This window comes from Muntiacus reevesi, chromosome 3 (assembly GCF_963930625.1).
Source record: "Muntiacus reevesi chromosome 3, mMunRee1.1, whole genome shotgun sequence".
In the NCBI taxonomy this organism is placed as follows: domain Eukaryota; kingdom Metazoa; phylum Chordata; class Mammalia; order Artiodactyla; family Cervidae; genus Muntiacus; species Muntiacus reevesi.
The window spans coordinates 210,605,216-210,630,466 of record NC_089251.1 but is presented as its reverse complement, the minus strand read 5'-3'; the positions used below and the strand labels follow the sequence as shown (position 1 = coordinate 210,630,466).

The 25,251-nt window shown below is 36.5% G+C and overlaps 1 protein-coding gene across 4 annotated transcripts in view; it reads left to right on the top strand.

Moving 5' to 3' along the window:
• ZRANB3 (zinc finger RANBP2-type containing 3) overlaps positions 1-25,251 on the top strand; it is a 264,527-nt gene that overhangs the window by 123,576 nt on the left and 115,700 nt on the right. For all 4 annotated transcript variants that reach the window (XM_065931454.1, XM_065931453.1, XM_065931455.1 and 1 more), the window contains 2 exons: positions 18,538-18,716; positions 21,840-22,071. In XM_065931454.1, the coding sequence (XP_065787526.1) occupies positions 18,538-18,716; positions 21,840-22,071 (411 nt within the window). The remainder of the gene's footprint in view (positions 1-18,537; positions 18,717-21,839; positions 22,072-25,251) is intronic.

The window sequence follows — 25,251 nt, the reverse complement described above, 5'->3', positions numbered from 1 at the left end:
CCTGCTCTGGGAGCTCAGAGTCTTAGTCCCTAGACCATCAAGAAAGTCCCCTCACTTCTACTTTAGTTTGAATCATGTTACACCGTATTATCTGGTTCTCTCCCAAATATTGGAACTCCTAGGATTCAAACCATGTTTACCTAGCAGTGTCTAGGGAACAGTAGATTTCCAGTTAATGCCTTCTGAGTGAGTGAAGAAGAGAGAAAACAGAACTTTTGTATTATTAATTGTTGTTGTTGATTTGAGACCTTCTGGGCTCATCTCAGATAAACATCTCTTTATCTGAACAAGAGGGGCATCTCGTCTGTAGTCACCAGTACTTTAAATTAGGTCCACAATTCACTACTACCTACCTCCAGTTATTCTTGGCATGGAGTTAATGGAGAAAATACTCCTTTAAGTGTTTTAAAATTGTATTAAAATGACTAGCACAGGAGCTTCCCTGGAAGTTTAGTGGTTAAGACTCTGCGCTTCCAATGCAGAGATCACATGTTTGATCCCTAGTCGGGGAACGACAATCCCACATGCCACGTGATGCGGCCAAAAAAAAAAATCAACTAAAGAAATGTCCAGCAAGGAGTTGTCTGTTTTTCTGCAGTTCATCTGAAATTGTTTTTTTCTTGAACATTTGAAATGTATGAATGCAACTGATTGCATTTTCAATTTTTATTTATTTTTATTTATTTTTTGCATTTTCAATTTTTAAGAAGTTTACCCTGGCTTCTTTGAGAGGGGATGTAATTTTGTTCAGGGCTCCTGCTGTTTTGCACAGCTGGGTTATTACAGTGTTCTCTTGGTAGTCTTGGATAGGATTCAAAATGAAATGCAGAGGTGACAGCAGTGGTAAGTTAAACCGAACCCAGACAGAGTTAGACACAAGGCATCTTCCTGGAATATCAAGCATTGAAAGACACAAAGCGCTAATGCCATTATCTCACCCCTAGGCACTGTTATTAGACATTAATACTCCAAAGTCCATTGTTAGGAGGATGCTATAAGCATTCCTACCTTTCCAATTTTTATTAAATGAAATGTTCTTAATGGGATAGAAATTATTTAAAATCTGGAGAGGAGGTTAAAGTTGATTATCACCCCATAATCTCTTTTTTTTTTTTTTGGTAAGTAATGGACTTAAGTGTCCACAGTTAGGGACTGTTATCAATGCAAATCTTATTTCTTTACATTAGAACATTTTATTTATTTATTTATTTTTACATTAGAACATTTTAAACCATTTGTTCCTCTAACCATTGATTAACCTACCTTTTACTCCTATCTATTATTGAGGGTCTTTGTTTGACAAGTTATTATGAATGTAGATTAAAACACATCCACTCTCAGAGAAGCTTTCAATCAGGAATGACAGTTCGGTATGTATCTGTATGTGATACACGTAAAATGTAGGATACTGGGAGTGTTAGAAATTAAGTTTACAGTGTAATTTCCAGGTACTTTTGTGGAAGGAAACATTAATTCCAGTTTGACCAAGTCAGAATGCTTTGTGAAGGAGGTAGATTTAAGGTGGATCTTATAGAAGAGTTAAGTATAAAACCAGCATTCAAACGGGAAAAAGAAAATCGACGAGTTTGTTGACCTTCCATGGTTTGTGCCTTGTATTTCACAGAACTGAGGTTGAGACTTGGGGGTATGATGCTACAAAGTTTCTACCTTACTTCAGCTACAATGACCTAACTTTTTCTGCTTGATCAATGTCGAGTTTCTGTGTAATGTTTTATTTGAAAATGGCTTACACTGCTTTTTTTAAAGTTTAAAAACTGCTTTTCTCTATTCTTAGTGTCTTTTTGTTCTGTATTGGTGATATGAAGTGTGTATCTTTCTTAACCTTTATCTAAGTTTACTCATAAGTGAGCCACAAGTTTTCAATAGAATGATTCACTCTGGCATTTTCTGCAAGTTTTAATCCCATTCTCCTTTTCTCAAGCTATAAAGTTAATTCAGAAAGTTAAACTAGACACCAGGGAGCAAGGCTATGAGGAGAGGAAGGCTTGGGCTGATGCCACCACTTCTTCCACCTTCTGCGTCTGTGCCTTTCACAGAGCTTCTGACAGCACGGTGTTGGGAGGGTCACAGCGCTGGTGATCTGTAGAAACTGCTGTGAGGAGGGCCACGAGAAGCGTTTACTATTTTTAGTGGAAAACAAGTGGTAGTTACTAGTTATAACTCTTTTGTACTTGGAATCTGGATTTGCTGCACCTTTCTTTGTAGTGAGACACCAACTGCTTAAAAAATAATCCATGAAACACAAATGGAGAGGTGCAGTCATTTTGAAAAAAGATCTGTCTTAAACTCAGCATACTAGATATGTTTGTAAATAAAGTGAAAGAATGTGTTAGTCACTCAGTCATGTCTGACTCTTCGCAACCCATGAACTGTAACTCACCAGCCTCCTCTGTCCATGAACTCTCCAGAAAAGAATACTGGAGTGGATAACCATTCCTTTCTTCAAGGGATCTTTCCCATCCAGGGATTGAACTCAGGTCTCCTGCATTGCAGGCAGATTCTTTATTGTCTGAACCACCAGGAAAAATTAAATAAACTTAGGGCATTAACAGAAAAAGAAAAACGTATATATTAATTTAATATATAAAATAAAGCATATTAAAATATATTAAATATATACAATTTATTTTAATGTATAATATTTAATATATATTGATACATACTATATACATAATATATCTGTAATTATATTATTAATATATATTATAAGTATATCATATATTAATAGCATATTAGTGTAAATTATTATATCATATTTGCATATTTTTGGTGATGGCATGTGGCTTGTGGGATCTTAGTTCGCCAACCAGAGATTGAACTTGGACCACAGCAGTGAAAGTGCTGAATCTTAAACCACTGGACCACCAGGGAATTTGCTATAATATATTTTTAATAATGGTATTATTTTCCTGCTTTTTATATTTTATGTATTTAAGCTTAAATGACATGTTTCCAGAGTAAAAGTTTTTATGACAGTGAGGCATTCAATTTTATTTTTGTCATAACATTTGAAAGAAAGAGTTTTTTCTTTTCAAATTCTTTCAATATATTCCTGCTTCTTTAAACTTTGTACACTAAGCACGAGAGTGTTACTCGCTGTCGTGTCCAACTCTTTGGGCCCCCATGGAGTGTAACTTGCCAGTCTCCTCTGTCCATGAAATTCTGTAGGCAGGAATACTGGAGTGGGTAGCCATTCCCTTCTCTAGAGAGTCTTCCTGACCTGGGGATCGAACGTGGGTCTCCCACGTTGTGGGCAGAATCTACTGTCTGAGCCACTAAGCATAATTTAACCTGCTTTTAGTTACTCGAGATTATCAACTGCTGAGACAAGTTAGGCCCTTTACTTAAATCTCTTACACAGTTCTAATTATGTGTCTCCTTACTCTTCATTTTTGCTCCTCTAAGACTTTTTCTTTCCTGTCCTGTGTGAGTTTACATGTAAATTGAAATGATTCTTTATATAATTAGTACTGAGGGTACTAAAGACAAATAATGTTAGAAGAGATAGGTGAAGTAATATTATCAGTATTTCCATCACTTTTCAGTATACTTTTATATAAAGTCCATATTTTAGGTTAGGTTAGTCACTCAGTCATGTCTGACTCTTTGTGATTCCATGGACTACAGCTCACCAGGCTCCTCCGTCCATGGAATTCTCCAGGCAAGAATACTGGAGTGGGTTGCCATTTTCTTCTCCAGGGGATCTTTCTGACCCAGGGATCGAACCCGTGTCTCCTGCATTGCAGGCAGATTCTTTACCATCTGAGCTACCAGGGATCCTTATATTTTAGGTTATTTCATAATATATCAATTTGTCAATTGAGTTTATCTTACTTTAAAAATTCTACTATTAATTCCTAACATGTATTACTTAAAAAATTTTTTTTCTTTGTTTTCTGCTGCGCTTGGTTTTTGTTACTATGCGTGGGCTTTCTCTAGTGGTGGCAAGTGGGGGCTACTCTCTAGTTGGGGTGCTCTAGCTACTCATTGTGGTGGCTTCTCTTGACGTGGAGCACCGACTCTAGGGTCATGAGCTTCAGTAGTTGCTGCACATGGCCTCAGTAGTTGGGGCGCCTGGGCTCTAGAGCACAGGCTCAGTAGTTTTGGCACATGGGCTTAGTTGCTCTATGACTTGTGGGCTCTTCCTGGACCAGGGATCAAACTTATGTCTCCTGCATTGGCAGGTGCATTCTTCACCACTTGAGCCACCAGGAAACTCCTGTATTATTTTTCTTATTGTATTTTAATTTTCCTTAACATATGTAACTTCACCATATGAATTAACTTTTGGCCGATCATATTGATGTTTGGTAGAAACAAATACAATACTGTAAAGTAATTTTTCTTCAATTAAAAATAAATGAAAAATGTTTTAAATTAACTTCTAGTATTTATTTTTATTGTTACAATTATTAGTACTTTGTAAGTAGCATTTATTTTGATTCTAAAGCCAATTTGACTTTGTCTTAGGAAGATTTTCTTAGATAACATTTCCTTAAAATTTCTGAAGTTCAGATATATTACATTTTCTCTAGTCAACTGGTTCTATAAAACCAGAGTCAATTTTTTGTTTTGACATGAATAATATTTAATAAATGAGGACTGTGACTAGGATATGATGCCATTATCATAATTTTGACATATCTCATTTCTTTTTATGGATTAAAATTGAATTCCTTAAGTAATAATTGACAGGCTATGCACTCTTGAGCACATTCTGTACATTGATTCATTTAAGAAATTTGGAGCCATTATTAGTTCTAATAGAAGACAGAAAAGAAAGAAGAGTGGAGTTATCCAATAATATATTTAATTATATTAGGAAAACAAGGTGCATCCCTATCTAATAAAAATGTCAGAAATCAAAAATATTTCACCTTGCTGTAATACTGTAATACTTCCCTGGGTTCATGTGACATTGCATTCTAGGAGAAATTATCTGTAATTCTAACACTGAAACAGCCTATACAGATTCTACTCTAGTGGAGAAAACTGGTTTGAACCCAGAAAATTTTTCCTTAATGTGGTATCGTTGATTTTCAGCCCCCTGCATCATCTCTTTAAAGATTCTCTTAACATACAAAAATCAATTTTTCAGTATTTAATGTTTTCAAAACATTCATTATTTTCTCTGTCTTATTCCTTCAGAGTCCTGAGTTTTTCTTTACTGCCTAAGTCAGTTTAAACTGCAATTTTTATTTTTGGTAACATCCCGTGTCTTTTTCTTAGAATGACAGATTGATTTTGCAGCCTTATATGATTCACATTCTTGTTTCCTTTCCAGCAAACAATGCCGAACCTCAGGCTTTTATGATCATCCTTTATTTTTTAACCTTTGAAAGCTATCTACCTCACTCCTTAGGGCTCTGTCTTCAGTCATTAGTGGCATTTTGGCAACTGGTAGAAGATGTGGTTAGCATTTTGTTTTCTTTTTGCTTGTTTTCTTTTCATTTTGTGTAACCACTTATTATTCTTACTTTTCTTTAAAAAAATAAAAAAATTATCTTAGAAAGACTTCCTGTTTGTTGTTGTTGTTGCTCAGTTGCTAAGTCATGTCCCACCCTTTGTGACCCCATGAAATGCAGCACACCAGGCTTCCCTGTCCTTCACTGTCTCCCAGAGTTGGCTCAAACCCATGTCCATTGAGTCAGTGATGCCATCCAGCCATCTCATCCTCTGTCGCCCCCTTCTCCTCCTGCCCTCAATCTTTCCCAGCATCAGTCTTTTCCAATGAATGAAACCTTATCTTATGAAGACTTCCTGTGTACTTACTTCCTTTGTAATACATGTAAAGACCCACTTTTAAATGAGTCTCAGTTCTGAATCTGAGTAGTGAATCTGATATTGCTTAAATTACTTCAAAAATTCCTGGGTTGAAATTTCAGGTTCATTCTAATGGTTGTAAAGTGATTGTTATGTGTCAAGACAAGAATTGACAGATAAAATACAAGTACTTGTTCAACTGAAGGCATTCTAATAACCTTATAAAAATTTTGTCTGAAACTTTTGATTGATTTACATTAATTTCCTATTTGAAAACAAAAGTAATTTTCTTCTTGTCAGAAATAAGTGGTGATCTTATTTATTTACTTCACTTCCAGCATGATTTCTATGCTGTTACATAATTGAAGAAAATATTATTTTAGCATACTATCTGAACTTCAGGGAAGCATATATGAGGTTCTTTGTTCTTTACTCTGATGTTGTCTTCAAATTAATTATAGTCTTGCCACATAAAAAAAGGATACAAGACACCAGGCTGTAATTATTTACACTACCCAAGCAAAGGACTTACTAAGTTTTCTTTTATCAGATATCTAGCTGAGTTGACTTGTGATCGTTATTGGCAATAATCAGTTTGCTGAGTGTAGATATTCACTGTCTGTCCTTTGTTGCCTAGTCTTTGTTTTCATATGCTTTTGAAAGACCCTATTGTTTACATTTGTGATCAGCATATTCACAGCATTATTATAGGACATGGATAATTTTGTATTTGTCATACTTTTTTCTTTAATGCACTCTTTTATTTCTCTGTTCATTACAAATGTAAATTTTAGTGTTGTAAGTTAATTTATTCCTCCAGTTGTTAAAGACAGTTAAGTTTTGTTTATATTGACTTAAATGTAGGGCTCTGTTTACCTGAAATAATTAAATTAATAACACAAATTAGATTCTTTCTCAGAGCCTGTATTAAACTTCTCAAATTAATCTTTTTCTATTAAATTATCAATTTATCATAGATTTAATAGATTAATCTAAATAGATTGTGAAGTTAGTAGCCAAATTCTGTGTTTCTTAAAGTTACTCTGTATAGTGTATTATAGTGAAATAGAAAGTACTGTATTCCTACTGCCTCAGAAATGTAGTTGAAAAGAGTCCCCAGAAGTTAATAAGAAGTTCAAGAATAAAATCCTGCAAGTGTTTATTTTTTAAAAAAACTATGAATTTTGGCTGCACTGGATCTTTGTTGCTGCACGAGGGCTTTATCTAATTGTGGCTGGCGGGGGGTACTCTTTTTTGCTGCGATCAGGCTTCTCCTTGTGGTGGGTTCTCTTTGTTGTGGAGCACAGGCTCTAGGGCTCATGGGCTCAGTAGTTGTGGCCCACGGGCTTAGTTGCTCCGTGGTGTGTGGAATCTTCCCAGATCAAGAATTGAAACCATGTCACCTGCATTGGCAGCTGGATTTGTAACCACTAGACCCACCCAGGAAGTCCTGAAAGTGTTAATTTTGGTCTCTTTCTCTCTCTCTCTTTTTTTTCTGAGAAGAATATGGCAAAAAAAATTAGGCAAAAGCACTCTGATATTTTTCTCCAACGTCTAATCTTTAGGGTAATTAATCTCCAAATGCAGCCTGAGAGCCATCTGTATGAGAATCACTTTAGGGCTCCTTATCTTTTTTTTAGGGGTCCTTATTTTAAAAGTTCCGTTCTTTTGAGTCAGGGTTGAGAATTTGGTGCCTCAAAGTCTAAATTTTTAATTAGCATACAAACCATTCATAAGTTTAATAGATTTTAAGAACCTAGAACATTAACAAAAGATTGGTTCACTTTTTCTCTTTCTGCTTTTCTTTTCTTTTTATTCTAAGCGTCTGTAATTGTGTTCTTTGTGTTGTGTTGGAGTCTCATTTTCAAGAAATTGACAAAACACTAATCCCATAATACATAGAGAGAAAATGAAAAGAATCTTATTAGAGTTTGCTCACCTAATTTTGATTTTACAAAACGGGTTTTTTAAAGATAGGAAAAATCTATGAAAAATCTACTTCTGAAATACTTAGTGTTACCAACCTATATTATTGTGTCATGATCTTTTAGTAATACATATTCTACCTTAGGAGTACTACTGTTTGAATGATAATACGTGTATTTGAGCATTTGATGTTAAAGTTATCTCATCTTTACTATCTTGTGATCATTTCAAGATTAAATATAAATGTAGGAGAGGAAATATAATTTTTCTTCTACCTTTTTCAATTCTTGGTTGAGATTCCCTATAATAAAAGACAGATTAACAAGAGAAAAACAAAGACCAGTCTATTAACATATATACAAGGGAGATACTTAGAAAATGAGTAAAATTCTTTAAATGACTCAAGCCACCACCTTAAATGCCACGTTCAGCTAAACACAAAGGAAATATGACAGGGGCCAGGGACGGGGAAGAGGGGTTATAAGAAGTTTCCAAGAAAAGCATGGTTAACAAGGGTAAGATTTGTTATGTGGATTTCAGTCAGTGCCTTCTCCATTGCTAAGAGTGTCGTAATTTTAGAGTGCTCCCTCGATTCCAGATATTAAGAGGGAGATACCTTAAAAATAGAGATCTCTTTTATAAATGTAAATTTTCCTTTCAAAAGGGTAGCTTCTACTTCAACTTCAAAGCTTCTCCTGTGTGTGCTATTTCTCAAAAACACAGCTCAAAATAATCCTTATTCCAAAGAGGCTTATTTTGGGGTGGTGAAGGTTTTGAATATGGTATGAACAGATTGCTTCCCAGAATACAACTAAAACTTGAAATTCTTCTAAAATGTTATAGTCTATGTTAATTGTTTTTCATTCTGTTTTGCAGTTCAAAACATCATGATTTTTTTTTATTGACCTAAATTGTTTTTTTCCCAGGAAACATCAATTATTCCTTATACATTTTCCCACTTATTCCCTTGAAATGAGTATTATAATACTTAGCCGACACACTGTTACATATTGAAAATCCAAGCATAGTAAAGAAAAGTGACTTACTTTGAGTCTAGACCTAATAATCATCAGCAGAAACAGGATGAAACATGCCACCCTGGACTTCTTCGTTTTGCCTCTTCGTTTTTCCCTGAATGTGGGTTTGACCAATATTTCTTTTGGAAAATGACTTCTTTCATTTTACACTTAAATACATGTGTTTAGTTCACATCTCTCCCTTTTCTCATTCCTGTCCCATTCTACCTTTTCCCTTTCCCTCCTTCACCACCTTACCATTCCACCTAAAAGTTACAGTACTTCGAAAGACGAATTCCATGTCCTCCTATCCTGCCATCTTGCCTCCTTCCCACTCTTGCGTATTTTTAGAAGAACTTTTCTGTCTCTTTTTTACTGTCCCCTCCAAGTAATATTTATTCAGGGGGATAAGTACATGGCATGGAAGACTTAATACAAGCTCAAAGTCAGTATTTTCCTTCCAGTCCTACCCCTGCAGGCCCTCCCGCCAATGGTTATGCTATCAATAGTTCCTATCCTTCCTCCTTTTCTTTCCTCTTTCCCTTTCTTCCCCCCTCTCTCTTCTCTCTTTCTCTCTCTCCTTTCTCAGTACTCACTGGATTATATTCACCATACTATTTTTCTTTCAGTACAGTATTTGCATCCTATGGCTTTCCAGTCTTTCCATATAAGAATATGACATAATGTCTCATTATATGGAGGTACCATAATTTCTCTAACCAATCTCTTCTTTAATGATTTTGTGTACTATGCAAGCATATCCCTGGATAAACTGAAATTATTGGACTTGCTGGATAGTCACATCACTATTTAAATCCACAACAGTGTATAAGTGCAGATTTCTTCGTACTCTCTCCAACACTGTTATCATATCTTTAGTTTTTGTTCACCTTATTCTATAGGTGAAAAAATGGATTCTCAAAGTTTTGGTTTCTTCATCCCTAGGTATGAGTGACCTTGGGCATTTTTTGATGGTTGTTAAGCGTACTTAACATATGTAAGTTGGGTGTTCAGTTCTTTTCTACATTGGGTTGTTTTGTTTTTATTTTTTTCTTTCCCTTTTTGATAGAAGCTTTTCATAAATTGAGAAACTTGGCCTTTTGTCATTTGTATTACATTTTGTTGTTGTTGTTTTGTTTCCATGTAGTTCTCTTAGTATTTCCCTTTGTTTTTTGGATTTGGTATAGTGAATTAAAATGTCTACTCGGTTTTTATTTCTACACATATTTTCCTATTACCTTTCTTTGTTTCTTATTAGTACATAAATATTTGATCTTTCTGGAAATTGAATTCTAGTGAGGGGTGAGCCAAAGACCTACTTTTATTACATTTCCAAGTGGTTAGTGCAGAGAACCACTGTGATCGCTTACCTAGAGCCAGACATCCTGGAATGTGAAGTCATGTGGGCCTTAGGAAGCATCACTATGAACAAGCTAGTGGAGGTGATGGAATTCCAGTTGAGCTATTTCAAATCCTGAAAGATGATTCTGTGAAAGTGCTGTACTCAATATGCCAGCAAATTTGGAAGACTCATCAGTGGCCACAGGATGGAAAAGGTCAGTTTTCATTCCAATCCCAAAGAATGCTCAAACTACCACACAATTGCCCTCATCTCACACACTAGTAAAGTAATGCTCAAAATTCTCCAAGCCAGGCTTCAGCAATACGTAAACCGTGAGCTTCCAGATGTTCAAGCTGGTTTTAGAAAAGGCAGAGGAACCAGAGATCAAATTGCCAACAATCTCTGGATCATTGAAAAAGCACGAGAGTTCCAGAAAGACATCTATTTCTGCTTTAATGAATATGCCCAAGCCTTTGACTGTTGTGGATCACAATAAAATGTGGAAAGTTCTGAAAGAGATGGAATACCAGACCACCTGACCTGCCTCTTGAGAAACCTGTATTCAGGTCAGGAAGCAACAGTTAGAACTGGACATGGAACAACAGACTGGTTCCAAATAGGAAAAGGAGTATGTCAAGGCTCAAGACTGTTTATTGTCACCCTACTTGTTTAACTTATATGCAGAGTACATCATGAGAAACACTGGGCTGGAAGAAGCACAAGCTGGAATTGAGATTGCCGGGAGAAATATCAATAACCTCAGCTATGCAGATGACACCACCCTTGAGGCAGAAAGTGAAGAGGAACTAAAAAGTCTCTTAATGAAAGTGAAAGAGGAGAGTGAAAAAGTTGGCTTAAAGCTCAACATTCAGAAAACTAAGATCATGGCATCCGGTCCTATCACTTCATGGCAAATAGATGGGGAAACAGTGTCAGACTTTGTTTTTTTGGGCTCCAAAATCACGGCAGATGGTGATTGCAGCCATGAAATTAAAAGACGCTTACTCCTTGGAAGGAAAGTTATGACCAACCTAGATAGCATATTAAAAAGCAGAGACGTTACTTTGCCAACAAAGGTCCGTCTAGTCAAGGCTATGGTTTTTCCAGTGGTCATGTATGGATGTGAGAGTTGAACTATAAAGAAAGCTGAGTGCAGAAGAATTGATGCTTTTGAACTGTGGTTTTGGAGAAGACTCTTGAGAGTCCCTTGGACTGCAAGGAGATCCAACCAGTCCATCCTAAGGGAGATCAGTCCTGGGTGTTCATTGGAAGGACTGATGCTGAAGCTGAAACTCTAATATTTTGGCCACCTCATGCAAAGCGTTGACTCATTGGAAAAGTCCCTGATGCTGGGAGGGATTAGGGGCAGGAGGAGAAGGGGACGACAGAGGATGAGATGGCTGGATGGCATCACCAACTCGATGGACATGAGTTTGGGTAAACTCCGGAAGTTTGTGATGGACAGGGAGGCCTGGTGGATTCATGGGGTCGCAAAGAGTCGGACACGACAGAGCGACTGAACTGACTGAGTGCAGACAAATGAAAAGTTTTCCTTTACTCTCTCAGGGTCCCTGGCTGGGTCTGAAAATTAAACTGACCAAGACAGATTGGATAACAGGCAGGTATGCAAATTATGCTGAATTTTTTCATGTACTTGAGAACCATCACAAGAAAATGAGGACTTGAAGTGACCAGAACAGGAAATTGATATACCTTTTAGACAATGAAACAGTGAATTTGTGAAAAATTGACAAGACAACAGGGTTAGGACTGGGGTGGTATATGGTGAAAATATAACTAGGAAGATAAGGGTTAGTTTAATGAGGTTTGTTTGTAGATTTGTCTGGTTCCTTCCTGGAGTAATAAGAGTCTGTGGCCAGAAGGCGAATTTATTTCCTGCCTTTAGGTGGAAAGAAGGAAGCGTTTTCTGCATTTACTACTTCTTAATTGCCTTCAGCTGAAAATAAAGTTTTTTTAGACATAATTTGGGGCATATTCAGATTTCTTTAATTTACCAATTTTCCTAAATCATTAATTGAATAAACCACTTTTTTCAAAATGCTGCCTTTATTATAGCTTCAGTTCCCACACGTATTTGTCATTTTCCTACATTCTCCTTTATTTCATTGCTTTGTTTTGAATAATCTTTCCAAAGGACCAGACTTTTTTGTTGTATTTTGGAAGAAGTTATTTACCAAAATTTTTTAGATAATACTTAGGTATTACTACCAATAGTAATAATCATTTTTCTGTTGATTCTTTTGATTTCTGAGTACATAGTCACATCATTTGTAACTAATACACTTTTTGCCCATCTATTCTAATATTTATAGCTCTCATTTTCTTTTCCTGTTTCTGATACTAATGGTAATGTTTTTTCTCCTTTAAATATGTTACAGCCTTTTTGGTTGCGATACATACTTTTTTTAATGTGAAGAGATTTTCCTTTTATTAATAATTAATTAAAAAAAGAGCTTTATCAAGAATTAAAAGTCACACTTTTAGTTGCCTCTTCAGCATCTAAAGCATATGACATTTTCCCTTTGATCTATTAATATGACTTATAGTAACTGAATTTCTTACACCAAAAAGATTTTTTATTCCTGGACTTAAAGTCCTCTTGGTAATGTTATTCTATTACTGGTCTACTGAATTCTGTTTTCTTAGTCTACTTGAAATGTTTGCACCAATGCATACATGTGAAATTGATCTTTGATTATCTTTTGTGTTGCCTTTAATGTTTTAGTATCCATGTTATGCTGAATTTTTAAAGTAATCTAAAGAGAATTTGGAAGTTTTTCTTCTTTTAGTACTGTCTAGAATAGGTTAGTCGGAGAAGGCAATGGCAACCCACTCCAGTACTCTTGCCTGGGAAATCCCATGGACGGAGGAGCCTGGTAGGCTACAGTCCATGGGGTCACAAAGAGTTGGGTATGATTGAGCGATTTCACTTTCACTTTTCACTTTCATGACTGGAGAAGGAAATGGCAACCCACTCCAGTATTCTTGCCTGGAGAGTCCCTGGGATGGAAGCCTGGTGGGCTACCATCTATGGGGTCACAGAGTCGGACACGACTGATGTGACTTAGCAGCAGTAGCAGAATAGGTTAGTATAATTTCTTCTTGACCACTTCTTTTAGAATATAGGACAACCCTCCAGAAATAGTGACACAAACATAGAGAATGGAAATGTGGACATGGGAGGTGGGGGAGGGAGAGAGTGGGAGAATTCAGAGAGTATCTTTGACGTATATATACTGCCATGTGTAAAATAGATAGCTAGTGGGAAACTGCTATGTAGCACAGGGAACTCAGCTTGATGCTCTGTGTATGGTGATCTAGATGGGGTGGGATGGAGGTGGGATGGGAGGGGAATTCAAGAGGGAGAGGATATATGTGTATATAGATATAGTTGATTCACTTCACTCTACAGCAGAATCTCACACAACATTGTAAAGCAATTATATTTCAAGTTAAAAAATTTAAAAAAAATAGGAGAGTATTCTTGTTCTTCCAGCACAACTGATAATAGGTTGTAGAGCATTAACTTTTTTTCTAGCTTTTTATTTGAAAATTATTTCAACTTTACAGGGATGTGAATAGTAGGAAGAACATCCTTATACTCTTCCCTCAGATTTATCTGTTGATGGATACTTTATCCCATTTCTAAAGTTGTGACTTTTAATCAAACTTTCCTAGAGACTTGATTAGAATAAAACTTCAGTTTTAAGGCTGTAGCAATTAATTACTAACACCAGAAATGGTGTCCTTAAAGTACATTTATGGGTATTTCCTGATAGCTCAGTTGGTAAACAGTCTGCTTGCAATGCAGGAGACCCTGGTTCAATTCCTGGGTCAGCAAGATCCCCTGGAGAAGGGATAGGCTACCATTCCAGTATTCTTGGACTTCCCTTGTGGCTCAGCTCGTAAAGAATCTGCCTGTAATATGGGAGACCTGGTCTCAAAACTTGGGTTGGGAAGATTCCCTGGAAAAGGGAAAGGCTACCCACTCCAGTATTCTGGCCTGGAGAATTCCATGGACTGTATAGTCTATGGGGCTGCAAAAAGTTGGGCACGACTGGGTGACTTTCACTTGTAGACCTGTAAAATACATTTGCTCAGATCCAGTCACTGTCCACTGCAGAGCCTTCTCACAGCATCACTTTTTGCTATCCGCCTTGTGGGCCTCAGTGAGCTGTGCTTTCGAGTAAAGCCAACTTGAGTTCAACTCACGTGGTTCATCCTCAGCTCACACACTGTCTTGTCTTTAGAGAGAGAAGTTTTTTGCCCTATCCTGCTGACCTGATGGGAAAAGCTGACTCATTGGAAAAGACCTTGATGCTGGGAAAGGCTGAAGGCAAAAGGAGAAGGGAGCGGCAGAGGATGAGATGGTTAGGTAGCATCACTGACTGTGTGGACATGAATGTGAGCAGACTCCAGGAGATAGCGGAGGACAGAGGTGCCGGTGTGCTACAGTCCATGGGGTCACAAAGAGTCGGATACAACTTAGCGGCTGAACAACACAAGCTGCCCTCTAAGGCCCGCTTCCTTTCCAGCCTCACGTGATCCTAGTGGATTCCTTCAGGGAAAATCTTGCTTCCATTCATGAGGCAGGGTCTGACCATGGGGAATGTGTGACAGCGCAGTTCCCAAAGTGCAGCCTCTTCATTCTTGAGTAAAGATCAGGCCTGCATGTCCATATTCCTGTGGTCTCTTTCCTGCTCCGAGTCCCCTGTGAGACACACATGAATGGACACACAGTCTCTCTCACTTGTCTAAGAATAAACAATAATTTTCAGATAGATCATCTAAACCTCTATGTAGGAAAGAAAATTAAGAATATTTAAATAGTTCTGCTAAAACCTACACTTCCTTAGCAATCATGAATAATACAACACAGGATTTCAGTCTCACATTTTTCTATGTGGATTTCTTTAATTTAGTTCTTCATTAAAATTTTCAATCTACACACCTAAAAGGGCCCTCCAAAGGGGTATCTTCTAGAACAAATAGACCATCTATTCTAAAGACAGTCCACACCTCAACCCTAAAAGCTACAAGCTGCTTATAACTTGAAAATCAGCAAAATTTTATGTTTCAAAAATTTTCAATCACCAGGCATCTTCTGTATACAATTGCTGTCTAAAAGCTATCATAATGGGGGGGTGGGGAACAGAAATTAGGATGTCAGGACCATTGTTATTTAGTTGATCTTAATACAGAGAGTTGGACTGTGAAGAAAGCTGAGCGCCGAAAAATTGATGCTTTTGAACTATGGTGTTGGAGAAGACTCTTGAGAGTCCCTTGGACTGCAAGGAGATCCAACCAGTCCATCCTAAGGGAGATCAGTTCTGGGTGTTCATTGGAAGGACTGATGCTGAAGCTGAAACTCCAGTACTTTGGCCACCTCATGTAAAGAGTTGACTCATTGGAAAAGACCCTGATGCTGGGAGGGACTGGGGGCAGGAGGAGAAGGGGACGACAGAGGATGAGATGGCTGGATGACATCACCGACTCGATGGACATGAGTTTGGGTAAACTCCGGAAGTTTGTGATGGACAGGGAGGCCTGGCGTGCTGCGATTCATGGGGTCGCAAAGAGTCGGACATGACTGAGCGACTGAACTAACTAATATGGAAGAAGACATTTAGAAAGTGTAAAATTGTTCTCCCCAGTATAACAGTGATTCATTATTTTTAAAATATTGATAAAATGTTCTCTTGAAGTTAGTATATTCTTTATAATTCCTCCTTTGTAGTTACCTAAACAACTGTATTATTATTGAGTCAAGGATTTTGTTCCAAATAGGTGACTTAGGCTTAATTGTTCTGAAACACTGTATTATTCTACTTTAACAAATTCTATGGTAGTTAAAGCCAAGAGCTTTGAACCACCTTTTGAATTTGGTTACTTCTTTGTGCTTAAATTACTTGAAGTGTGTTATTGCTTTTATAACTGAATGTTAGGCTATTTAAACTTATTTGCAAAATATTGAAACCTAAATACATAATTTGAAAGTTTATTTCTCCAATAAAAATAGTTTCATACAGTTATTTTCCTTTTGATAAATTTTATCTAAAGCACAGCTATTCTATGCTATGCATCATTTCTTAATGATCCTTAATTAAGGATCCTTAATGGGAACATGAGACTACATTAATATAGTTTTTTAATTTGGAATCATGTTTTGTTTGAATTTGTCCTGTCAAACTATCTTGTACTGATGGTGCCCAAAAAAGGAACAAGCAACAGCAAATACCTAAAAAATAAATACTTAAGAGCATTAACAACTGATTGCTTTGCTTGCTTTACTTTGTATAGGTAAATCTTTCTAGTTTCTAGAAATCACCATTATTCATTTAACTACATGATCTTTAACAAAGAGATAATGAATTTAGGGTTGTTTCCATGAAAGATAACTAGATAAAAACAGACTGGAATCTTATTTTTTAGGTGAATTGTCCAACCAGGATAGGCTATTATCTTCAGATAATTCAGATACCTGATCAGTTATGCAGATTCAGGAATTTGTTCTTTTCAGTGATTCCAAGTTAGTCAGATTCTGAAATTTCTCGCTCAAGCTACAGAACTCAAGGAAAACTTTTCGTTTAAATCACAGTGCCTGCTTATTGCTATATAGTAAGACATGACTTTCCTTTGCTCTCCAAGGAAAGGAGACTGATTTGGTTTTTAATTGGGTTTAGTGCTGCTGTTAACACTGAGGTGTGTGTATATTTTCAAATCAGTTTTCTCCAGATACATGCTCAGGAGTGATATTACTGGGTCATATGGTTACTCTATTTTTAGCTTTGTAAGAAACTTCCATACTCTTTTCTATAGCGGCTACACCAATTTATTTTCCTACCAACAGTGTAGAAGGGTTCCTTTTTCCTCCACACCCTCTCCAGCATTTATTAGTTGTAAACTTTTTCATGATGGCAATTCTAAGTAGTGTGAGGTGATACCTCACTGCAGTTTTGATTTGCATTTTTCTAATATTAGTGATATTGAGCATCTTTTCATTTCTGTTGGCCATCTGTATGTCTTCCTTGGAGACATGTCTATTTAGATCTTCTGTTCATTTTTTGACTGGATTGTTTGTCTTTTTGATATTGAAACATGTGTTGTTTTTGTGTATATTGGAAATGAGTCCCTTGTCAGTCATATTGTTTGCGACTGTTTTCTCCCATTCTGTAGACTGTGTTTTCATCTTGTTTATGGTTTCCTTTGCTGTGCAAACTTTTAAGTTTAGTTAGGTCTTGCTTGTTTATTTTTGGTTTTGTTTCCATTACTCCCCAGGAGATATATTGAAAAAAAAATATTGCTCCTGTTTATCTCAGAATATCCTGCCTGTTTTCCTCTACATTTCATATTATCCGGGAAGACCTACATCCTTGATCTCAGGAGCAGACAGTATTAGGAAGTTTTAAACACTGGTTCATCAGTTGGTGCCTGGCAGGCCAACGCAGAGCACTGTTAGTCACACTAAGTGAAATGCACCAAAGTCCAGGTAGGCAGCTCACTGATACTGTGTAAATTTAGCAGCAAGTAAAATGTAAGCACCTGGTGGTAGAATCTGAGTCCCAAAGAAGGAATCCTGTTCCCTAAGATACTGAGGCAGAAAAGAGAGCCCTGTTTCTAGAGAAACTGAGATTAAGAAAATGAGTTATGAAACCTTGAAAGGAAGCAAAACCAGGAACTCACAACTATGGCACGGATTTGTGGTATGGTCCACACACACACAATAAGGCCGCGACTCGGTTTCTGGAACTGTGCCAGTGATCAGAGTTGATGCAGGAAAGAAGTAACACTAATGATCCCAAGCCAGGTGATGATTCTTAAATCTCTTAAATTGTTAAGAGATTTAAAGACTCTCTCAAATCTTAAATCTCTACTGTCTTGGAACTAAGTTGGTCCCAGAACCTAATTTAAGTGGGTTTCAGCTTTTAGGATTGGAAGGCTTTAAGGACTAGGAAACATATATAATGGTATATAATCACTCTATGGTTCAGATTTACAAAAGTAAGTTTTGTAAAAGCTTGTTCTTTTGTCTTAGAGCTAGGATTTACCATTAGGTAAATCTTAAATTCGACTCTATAGGGCTAAAGGTTGGGTTGTGTGCTATTTCTTGGAAGGAGGTATAGAATATTAAGATGTTAAATTATTTAATTCTATAATGTGTGCTTTATGTATGTGTGTATGCATGTGTGTCCATTCCTAAGTTATCTTAACCTGTTCCCATGTCCTGCCTAATTTATCCTCAATTGTTGTTAAAATACAAGATAGAAAAAATTTATCTTCATCTGGATCTTGTTTCAACTTTGAAAACTTTGGACTCTGTACTTGAATTTTATGCCTTAAAACTTTGAAATGGTAACTAGTAATATAACTGCTCTTGGACTAAAAACTTTTATTAATTTGTTTAATAATGTTTAATAGTTGAACGTTATTTATTTGTTTCTAATTTAGATGGGTCTAGGAAAGACAGTTCAGGCAATTGGCATCGCTTACTTCTATAAGGCGGAATGGCCTCTTTTAGTGGTGGTCCCTTCATCTCTGAGGTATCCTTGGACTGAGGAAATAGAGAAGTGGATCCCAGAGCTGAGTCCTGAAGAAATCAATGTCATCCAGAATAAAACTGATGTTGGGTAAGAACAACTTTTTTAAACTTTAACAAAAAAAGCCCTCCTGTGTATAATTAATGTATAGCAGTGTTTGGAATGAAATATCGAAGAATTTAAAATTAAGAAAGTAATGTTGTTGTTCAGTTGCACAGTCATATCCAACTCTGCAACTCCATGGACTGCAGCACACCAGGCCTCCCTGTCCTTCACCATCTCCCGGAACTTGCTCAAACTCACGTCCATTAAGTCAGTGATGCCATCCAACCATCTCATACTCTGTCATCCCCTTCTCCTCCTGCCTTCAATCTTTCCCAGCATCAGGGTCTTTTCTAATGAGTTAGCTCTTTGCATATCAGGTGGCAAAAATACTGGAGCTTCAGCTTCAGCATCAGTCCTTCCAATCATATTCAGGGCTGATTTCCTTTAGGATGGACTGGTTGGATCTCCTTGCAGTCCAAGGGACTTTCAAGAATCTTCTCCGACACCACAGTTCAAAAGGATCAATGCTTCAGTGCTCAGCCTTCTTTGTGGTCCAACTCTCACATCCACATATGACTACTGGAAAAACTGTAATTTTGACTAGATGGACCTTTGTTGGCAAAGTAATATCTCTACTTTTTGATAGGCTAAGCTGGTCATAGCTTTTCTTCCAAGGGGCAAGCATCTTTTAATTTCATGGCTGCAGTCACCATCTGCAGTGATTTTGGAGCCCAAGAAAATAAAGTCTGTCACTATTTCCATTGTTTCCCCATAAGGAAGTAATGTAGAGAATTTTATTTTCCATTTTAAAATATGAATTACCTATCTAAAAGCCAACCATATATTTTATGTTATATGTTCCTTTATGGTATATTTTTAAAATGTAAAATATACATGCTTTAAAAGCATGAATATACCTATTTTGTATATACCTTAAATATACTTTAAATTCACTATTGTGAAGTTGAAAAATAAATTTTCCAACTTTTCAGTGATTAACTTGAAGTTTGTGAGCTTTATTATCAGCAACTGTGGCAGGTTTTGCCTTCTAAGTTGTTAGTTTATATGCAATTTTTATGTGTAACTCAAAATTAATGTTAGGCAGTTTTACTTTTTTATTATTTCAATTTATAGTTTTAATATTTTCTGTATTGAAAATATTTGTTTTGTGATTGTTTGAAGTCCTTATTCTAAACTCATAGTATAGTTACTATCTTTTTCTCATTTTATTTTCCAGCCATTGGAATAAACCAATCAATTTGAATATTAATAATTTATTACATTGAGTTTCTAGGTGAATTATGCAAATTGTCATGTTCCTAGAAGTTCAAAATGACCATTTCTGAGCCACAGATAAAAAGTTATGTTTCTACTAGAAATAAATATGTAATACTTTGTTAGATTGTTTTTTGTGTGGTATTATTCTTCTATATTTTATTCTCTAAGATTGTTAACATAAAATGTATTTGTAGAAATAAAGTTGGCCTTTGTGAATGTGGAAAGAGGAACCAGACAAAATAGCTAGCTACCTTTTTCTCTTTCAGCCTTGGAATTCTAATTCAGTAAAATATGTCTTCTTGGGCCCCAGAAAATTTACACACTATATTTGCATAGTCAAAATAAAATGTAGATAATAATTATGAAAAATTTCCTCTTTTTTAATAAAACTGCATGAAATTTAAGACTTAATAGTTTAGAGAATGTAGAATTTATTATTGCCTCTATAATCATTTTCTGTAAGCTATACTTTATTTAAAAGTTTACATTAAAGTATTCTTAAAATATTCCTCTATCATATTTATAGCATTTAAGTCTTGTAATTTTTATTACTATTTTGGAACTATACTCTTGCAATTAAAACAGAGGCTAATATTTTTAAATGAATAGCATTTGGGGTTTGTTAGATAGTGTTTCAACCCCAGCATGTAACTTTTCTGCAGGATGATAGCTAAGGGCAGAAAAACTTACCCAATGTCTTCCAGGTACTTAAATAGTTTTAGGTATATAGCAACAAGTGGCAACATGGATTTACTGCAAATACATATACTTCCTTTTGTCATATACCAGTTATGCCTGGACTGTCTATTAGTCTAGACATGGCAGGACAGCAGCTACAGTGACATTTGAAGCCCTTGTCTTTTATATATTACTCTTAGTGTATCTAATTTAGTAATATTAGCCCCAAAGTTTTCTCATGCAGCTTCTTCCTGTATTTGACTACAGGAGCAAATTCATAAGTCTCTATGTTGAGTGGATTTATCCAAGGTATTAATGCAGTTGTCCTTCAGAAGAAAATGCAAAAATTGTCATATTAGTACTCTAGTACTAATATTAGTACTCGTATTAGGCTCTTTAGGAGATCTGAATTTTCTGTTAGAGAGTAGAGAACTGCAAAAGACTTGACACTGTCCTGTATTTTTCACTGGTCATATAGAAAATGAAAAAGTGATACATTTTATTGTTAATTAATTTATTTTTCTAATTATCTCATTCTGCAGACTCATGGGGAGCACAGCACTGTACATCCAAAGATGAATAAGACACATTCCCTGTCCTCACCCATCTTATAATAGAATAAGGGAAATAAACATATAAATGAATAATTTCATTACAGTATGATAAAGAATATTATAAATATATGAATTATGTCACACCAGGGCCTCACTTTTGTTGTCACAGTGATAAGGACTCTAATGGCCTTTAATGAGAGGGTTCAAGAATGTGAAATGCCCTGCCGTGCTCTGGATAGACCTGTAACATGAAGTATCATCTTGCTCAAAATCACAGTAGCACCTGAGATGAAAAACACTGCTGACCTTCACTGTATAGTCAACTAATCTTCGAGTTACCTACTTTATATGCAAGAGTTCTAGATGCACTGAAGCAAATATTCCCAGAAAGTAATTTTCTTATTATCCTAGCAAAATGTGACGACCTGGATGCCAAAATATTCCAAAGACCATTTAACTAAAAATTTAGTTTTCTTAACCAGATTTTAAATTCGGATTCTGATTTATCATATTTGAAGATGGTAAATTAAGAGACATTTGGGTTTCAGCATTGTATCATCTCTTCTTATTTTTCCTCTTCTTTCTCCCTAAGAAATGCATTGTCTATGATACATTGGTTACCAAAATATTTTTTAAGTACATGGATTATGTTTTCTAGGAGAATATCAACCAGCAAAGTGACAGTTCTGGGTTATGGCCTTTTAACCACAGATGCGGAGACTTTGATAGATGCACTGAATAATCAGAACTTCAAAGTCGTTATTGTAGATGAATCACACTACATGAAGTCCAGAAGTGCCACTCGCAGCCGGATTTTATTGCCAATTGTACAGAAAGCCAAACGAGCCATTCTGCTTACAGGAACTCCAGCATTGGGAAGACCCGAAGAGGTATTAAATCCCTTGTATTTTGGGCTTAAAGAAAAAATGGAATCAAACACTGTTTTTATAATTTTTAAATTAGATGCTGCAAATGCTGTAAGAGCACATTGGAAAATTCTAGGCTTCTATTTATGGCTAAATATATCTGTTACCATGACTGTTTTTATCTATGTATGTGTGAAGCTTAGCCATGCTTATAGGTATATTTATATATGGCTTTTACCTTTATTACAAGATTTTTATATTTAGTATACATTTGTAATAAGCCAGCTCTTAGAGAGCTATGGCGTCACATCTCTCCTAGTGTTACCATGGCTCTGCATTTGTTCTCTGCTCTGGAAGTCTTCTGAAAGACACATAAAAGTACATAGAGAATGATGGTAAAATTCTCAATTTACCTTTTATATTTTTGCTGTAAATACTAGAAGTGGAAGAGTGGACCCCAGGTAATTTCCTTATGTTCCAAAATTATGTCCCTGGATTGTGGGGTTCATTATATCTTTATAAAAATACACAAAATGTATCATTTCAGAATGGGAGTATATAAAAGATAGGTGTATTCTACATGGTGATAGTAAAATGAATAATCAGTTATTGATTACTTACAATAAGAAAGCGAACGCTGACAATATGGTAGTGGTCCGTATGTCCCATGTAATTACATGCCAGTACCTTCATGCCTCACCCAGGATACGTGCTATTCCATGCAAGGGTAAATCCTGGTTTTGTAGATTATGATGGTTATACAAACTGGGGATGTTTGGATTCTTCACCAAAAAAGTATAAGATTATAAATTCTAAATTAGGAGTTCTAAAACTAGTGTGAGTCTTGCAACTCTGTTTTTCTTTTTCAAAATCATTTTGAATATTCTAGGTCCCTTGAATTTTCCTAAGAATTATTTTTAATAACTTGGCTACTTTTGTAGAGAATCCAGCTTAGATTTTCATAGCTATTGTGTAGGACCTGTAGATCAGTTTGGAATGTATTGCCATGTTAACAATATTACGTCTTCAAACCCATGAACTTGAGATATCTTTCAGTTTATGTATGTTTTAAGTTTCCAACAGTGCTTTGTAGTTGTAATAGGATAAGTCTTCTGCTTCTTTTGTTAAATATTTTATCCGTTTTGATGCTGTTGTCAGTGAATTGTTTTTATTAATTTCATTTGTAGAAATACAGTCGATTGCATATTGACCATGTATACTGCAACCTTGGCGAACTCATTCATTACTTCTAATAGTTTTCAGTGGACTGCTTAGGATTTTCTGTACGCAAGATTGTATTTAAATTGCCTAGTTATCCTGGCTAGAATTTCCAGTACAGCTTGGAATGGAAATGGCAAGTGTGGGCATCTTTATTTTGTTCCTAATCTTATGAGAAAGCATTCAGTCTTTCACCTTTAAGTATTAACCTTGTTTTGTTCTTCAGCCAGTAAGTCACGTCTGACTCTTTGCGAACCCATGGACTGCAGCATGCCAGGTTTCCCTGTCCTTCACTAACTCCCAGAGTTTGCTCAGATTCGTATCCGTTTGAGTCAGTGATGCTATTTAACCATCTCATCCTCTGCCACCCGCTTCTGCTTTTGCCTTCAATCTTTCCCAACATCTCTTTCAGAATTTCCCACAGTTTATTGTGATCCACACAGTCAAAGGCTTTGGCATAGTCAATAAAGCAGAAAGAGATGTTTTTCTGGAACTCTCTTGCTTTTTTGATGATCCAGCGGATGTTGGCAATTTGAACTCTGGTTCCTCTGCCTTTTCTGAAACCAGCTTGAACATCTGGAAGTTCACGGTTCATGTACTGTTGAAGACTGGCTTGGAGAATTTTGAGCATTACTTTACTAGCGTGTGAGATGAGTGCAGTTGTGCCATAGTTTGAGCATTCTTTGGCAATGCCTTTCTTTGGGATTGGAACTGACTTTATTGACTATGCCAAAGCCTTTGACTGTGTGGATCACAGTAAACTGTGGAAAGCTCTTAAAGAGATGGGAATACCAGACCACCTGACCTGCCTCTTGAGAAAGCTTTATGCAGGTCAGGAAGCAACAGTTAGAACTGGACATGCAACAACACACTGGTTCCAAATAGGAAAAGGAGTACGTCAAGGCTGTATATTGTCACCCTGCTTACTTAACTTATATGCAGAGTACATCATGGGAAACGCTGGGCTGGAGGAAGCACAAGCTGGAATGAAGATTGCCAGGCGAAATATCAATAACCTCAGATATGCAGATGACACCACCCTTATGGCAGAGAGTGAAGAGGAACTAAAGAGCCTCTTGATAAAAGTGAAAAGGAGAGTGAAAAGGTTGACTTAAAACTCAACATTCAGAAAACTAAGATCATGGCATCCAGTCCCATCACTTCATGGCAAATAGATGGGGAAACAGTGACAGACTTTACTTTTTGGGCTCCAAAATCACTGCAGATGGTGACTGCAGCCATGAAATTAAAAGACACTTACTCCATGGAAGGAAAATGCTTACTCCGTGGAAGGAAAGTTATGACTAACTTAGCATATTAAAAAGCAGAGACATTACTTTGCCAATAAAGGTCCGTCTAGTCAAACCTATGGTTTTTCCAGTAGTCATGTATGGATGTGAGAGTTGGACTATAAAGAAAGCTGAGTGCAGAAGAATTGATGCTTTTGAACTGTGGTGCTGGAGAAGACTCTTGAGAGTCCCTTGGACTGCAAGGAGATCCAACCAGTCCATGCTAAAGGAAGTCAGTCCTGAATATTCATGGGAAGGATTGATGTTGAAGCTAAAAGTCCAATACTTTGGACACCTGATGTGAAGAGCTGACTCATTTGAAAAGACCCTGATGCTGGGAAAGATTGAAGGTGGGAGGAGAAGGGGACGACAGAGGATGAGATGATTGGTTGTCATCACCGACTCGATGGACATGAGTTTGAGTAAACTCCGGGAGTTGGTGATGGACTGGGCGTACTGCAGTCCATGGGGTCGCAAAGAGTCGGACATGACTGAGCAACTGAACTGAATTGGACTTTCCCAACATGAAGGCCTTTTCCAATGAGTCTGGTCTTCACATCAAGTGGGCAAAGTATTGAAGCTTCAGCTTGAGCATCAGTCCTTCCAGTAAATATTCAGGGTTGATTTCCTTTAGGATTGACTTGCCATCAATTCTTCAGCTCTCAGCCTTCTTTATGGTCCAAGTCTTAAATCCATA